The 4,909-nt window shown below is 36.4% G+C and overlaps 1 protein-coding gene across 1 annotated transcript in view; it reads left to right on the forward strand.

Annotated features, from left to right (window-relative positions):
• Positions 1–4,620, forward strand: part of LOC108690479 — an 11,076-nt gene extending 6,456 nt beyond the window's left edge. The window contains exons 3-4 of the mRNA XM_018197783.1: positions 1,113–2,580; positions 3,080–4,620. Of these exons, the coding sequence (XP_018053272.1) occupies positions 1,113–2,580; positions 3,080–4,620 (3,009 nt within the window). The remainder of the gene's footprint in view (positions 1–1,112; positions 2,581–3,079) is intronic.
• Positions 4,621–4,909: the final 289 nt, after the last annotated feature.

Here is a 4,909-nt window from a genome sequence, read left to right on the forward strand (position 1 = left end):
ATATATATATATCTGTGTGTGTGTGTGTGTGTGTGTGTGTGTGTGTGTGTGTGTAATGTATTAGTTTAATGTATTAGTTTAGTAGTCACTACATTAGTTTTTTGCTTCACAAAAAAGTATGTCGATTTGTTTTGGAGCAGTCAAAGCACATGGATTTTTTATTATAATGCACTAGACTTCGTTATACTTTGCCTTCTTTTTGTAAAATCTTCTGGGTCACCGCGATTTGCTTCGTTTGAAGATCCGTGGCGCTTGGATGCGATCAAGTATCTCATTTCCTCCTCCGGTCAACAACACTGATGCCAGATATCGCAGAAAGAGTTAAAAAAAAACGAGCGATTTTAAGGTGATAAAATGAAGAAAGTTTTGATATTTAATGAGTTCGAAATAATTTAAAAGCGACATCAAACAGGAATTAAGATTACTCAAGAAAATAAAGGGAAATGCCTCTTAATATCTAATATATACAATAAATTACATAGCCGGAAAAATAAATTCTCTCATACGCGTGATTCAAATATACATTCTAATGAATTACAAATTAATTAATGAAAAATGATAATTATAGTTGCATTTATATTGAAGTTTAATTTTATTTTCTTATAAATTCTACATGTCTATCACACAAGAAATGAAAAAAAAAAAGTAAAGTATATATTACAAAATGAAATAAATAATATTTTATTATTAATATTTTATTTCTTTCAATAATCTTTTAACTTAATTTTAGCTTTTTTTATATGTGTTTTTCTACAAATTTCTACAAATATATGCAAAGTACGATGTTTTCAGAAACTGTATATTTCTAAAATTTATTTTTGGATGTGTATTAGTATGAACATAGAATATTTACAAATTTATTCAGTTCAACATTTATATATTAATAATTAATAATTAATTAATAATGTGCTAATGTGTTATAATCAGTAATTGTAATATTATATCTAAAAGATTAATTAAAAAATTGTGTATCATATATTATATTCATATATGATAATAAAATATTTATTTTTATGTAGAAAATACAATTTCTTGCAATTTTTTTATGTAAAATTTTTCCTAATAATCGTGAATTTTCTGTAGACAATTGTTTTAATTTATTTATTTTTCAGGCTGTCGATTACACAAAGGTTCATGATCTACCGGTGAAGCAAATAGTGCAACCTTATGTGATAGAAGAAAAGAGTTCTGAGCAAACGGCCGAAGATCATTCTAATGATTTCGCGAATGTCGAACTAAATAACTCAGCAGTTCACGCCGACGAGGAGGGAGAATCGAATGGTGTTTCCAAGATCGATTCCTCGCCGCCAGGATCGATTTATGCGACGTCGTTCGCCAAGATAAGTGTCCGACAAGAGATCAACAAGTATCCATTTAAAGAATATTCAAGTCTCGAGCCAAGGTATACCGATGATGTGTTTCTTGTCGAAAATGCCGGCAATTTTGGACAAAAAGTTCGGCAGGATCATCCACGTGACAGAACAATTGTCAGGACTATCATTTCGACCAGTGAGGATCGAAAGGATAATAAGCATACGAAGTCTTTCAGCAGTACTGTGTTGCCTCTACAAAATGAAGATAACTATAAAGGGCCTTATATATCAACTACTCAAGAACCATTTATGCTCGCATTGAAAAAGGAAAGTAATTTGGCAGATGAATCGTCTTCTAATGCTTCCAAAATGGATACGTCTAAAACATTGGAAAATTTCGATGAAATTTTCAGCGAAATTACAACGGAAAATTTACCAGGCAACATTGCTTCGATTCTCGAGAACGATGTCGTGCCTGAAATTCTTCCGACACCACAAGCAAGATCATCCCGAGTGCATAATGATACCGTCAACGAAAAAATCACGAAGAAATCTATGGAGTCTACTACAAAATCGGAAAACGTGAGAACATCGACGACTGTAGAGATTAGTCCTTCGTTTCAAGCGAGATTTTCAGGTCCCATCGTAGTGGCCGATTTGCCTGATAGAGAAACTCAGGAGATGGTTGATTATATGGATGATATATCCGAAACATACAAATCGATCGAGAACGCCGAGATTACCTCGGAAACTAATGCCGGAGGCTCAAAAGAAGCGGCTTCAACTATAACATCCTCGGTCATGCTGAACCCTCTGCAAGTCGGAATCACGCTGGTGAACGCCAATCAAGCTAGTTTGATAGATAATAGTGAGCAATCTGTCGCGATGGATTATCTCCAGGATTATCCTCAAGACGATCTACAACGCCTATCAACTGTGAATAAGGAATTTATCAAAAACAATGGCAATCAATCACATATCGATTACCAAGATGAGAATTTTGAACGTGACGAAGTTGAGAAGCAAGTTGAGGTTGATATAAAAAAAGTTCCTGACACTTCTGTTGAAATTCAAAAGTCCATCGAGCTCTTCCATACCGCGCCAGTACAAGAGATTCATTATCCTCCGGAGTATATTCAACAGACATCAAACCTCGGTGTTATCGAAACGAATAATATTGGGAATTGGCAGAAACCAACTCTATCGAACCAACTATATAATCAGATTGAGCAATCAGAATTGCGACCAACTTACGATATTTATCAAGGTAATATATATAATTATTAATACATCTTTAATAATAACGACAGATCATTAATAATAACATTATTTTGCTACTTGAAGACGGTCTTGAAGTAAAAATACTGGTTATAAAAAGTCGTTTAGATTATACAAAATATAATAGAAATTAATGTTAAAGTAATATATTTGTATTTCATTTATTTATTTTTAATTATTAATAATAATCTTTATTTTTATCATTCATATTGTTATTCCGCTCAAAATCTTATGTGAACGTTAAAGTTAAAGAACTGCTCTAATAATAATTTCAAGATAAATTAACTTTCACCAAATTTCTTCAATACGGAAAGGAGTTTATATGATGCAAACTTATATTAATATACAACGACGAATTAATGTTCATATGCGCGTAATATTACTCGCACTATCAAAGCACGCATCAGCGCCACTACAAATTGCCAGTTTTCACTCATACGTGATGGAATGTATATAATGCATTAATATAATAGTGACTTCCGTTGCAGGTAATGATCAGGAAGAAAAGAGCGATATTAAAGCTCACACATCCCCGCATCCCTCGCAAAAGCTTAATCAGCACGAATACAATGCTCTCAAGGATGACGTTGGCAGACCAATAGCTTCGATTGTCAACACTAACAATAAGTATTCATCGGGTACTCACGAGCCTCTTGAATTGCAGTTCAAATACAACGGCATACAGCCCACTCCGTTGGCCTCGAATCAATTTGATGACACATTATATGATCAATCCAATATACGACATAATTTTAACGGCAATGATAACGGCATACCGCCACGCGGAAAACTTGTTGTAAGTTCAGCAAAACAAGAAACAGCGAACGAGCCTGTAAAACCATACGTACCAAATACGTATCAGTATTCGGTGCAGCAGCCGCAATCAAATCAACCGTATGATCACCAGCACTCATTCCGATCATCGGAGATAAGGCGACCGGAAGCTACGCAACTTCTTCTTAGGATAATTCCCGAGGGATCGTCTGTGAACGGAGGCTTTATGGTGCCGATTCCGCGGCCCCATCCGATCGAGAAAACCGTTCATATGCCACACTCATATCCGATCGAAATCGAGAAGAAGATTCCGATGTCTGAGAAGGTGCAGGTGCCGGTACCAATGCTGCATCCCATGCACGTGCAAGTACCGGTCGAGCGTGTGGTGGAGAAGCAGATCCGTCTGCCACATATCTATCCGCTCCACATTGAACGGGTGGTCGAGAAAAGGGTGCCATATACGGTCCAGCGATTAGTAGTGCAGCCTCCTTCGTACCCGTTGCACGTGAGACTACCGGCGGCTTACCCGGCATACCCGGCGATACCGTTTAACCAGCCAACTCACACTACGACAGAGAAGCCGGTGGTTTCCTCGCTACCTTCTCGGCCATATCGTGCGAGCACGGACAGACCGATTGAAAGCAGCAGCTCGACTGAGACTAGATTTACAAAATATTATCAGAAACCGCAAGAGGCGATTTTTACTGGAGGAAATAATTTCCATAGTGCTATCAGTAGCTTGACGTTCGTGTCGCCGTCACAGAGCGAGACGAACTCATCGCAGTTTTACAACGTTCCTTACAATAGACCTTCGGCATACAGTTATAATATCGACGTCAGCAAGAACTATGTTCCTACGGCACATTTTTCCAACGTTAAATTGGTGATACTACCGAAGAAGTTTAATAGTCACGCAATACTGCGACCACACACGGCCACAACGTCGTACACAATACCGTCCTTTGGACGGCAGATCCTGTACAATCTAGTGGAGAAGGATAAATCAGGCAAGGATGAATACGTAGGTCCTACGCCTCCGCGTAAAACCTCACAGAGTAAGGTGTTCTCTCAAACAAAATCATCGCAGTTCTCCACGAATGCCGCTCAATCATTAACTAATATGAGAAAATCCAGACAACCGGAAACGCAGCATCACGGAAGTTTCAGACAATCAAAAATGGAATATGGCTTTAAGCCACCTATGATACCGTCCATTCCGTATGACGAAAATACTGCTAGTAAAGTAGAGAATTAATGTAATGGTCTATAATAGTAATAGTAACATTAAACAAGCTGAAAGTACATTACAAAAAAATGTCTAAAAAACTTTCCATTCTTTCAAATGTTTCTCGAATATATTTTTAGATGTTTCTTGCACTCTCTTGCATTATTTGAATGTTTCAGAATGATTCATGCGATTGATTATTGAAAAATAGATATTACACATGGATAGGAAAGAATTAATTAACAATATTTCCTTTATGACGAAGACTTATTTGTGACACAATTTTAGTTTTTAATATTATATATATATATATATATCA

The sequence above is a fragment of the Atta colombica genome, unplaced genomic scaffold (genome assembly GCF_001594045.1).
Source record: "Atta colombica isolate Treedump-2 unplaced genomic scaffold, Acol1.0 scaffold33, whole genome shotgun sequence".
NCBI classification, from domain to species: Eukaryota; Metazoa; Arthropoda; class Insecta; order Hymenoptera; family Formicidae; genus Atta; species Atta colombica.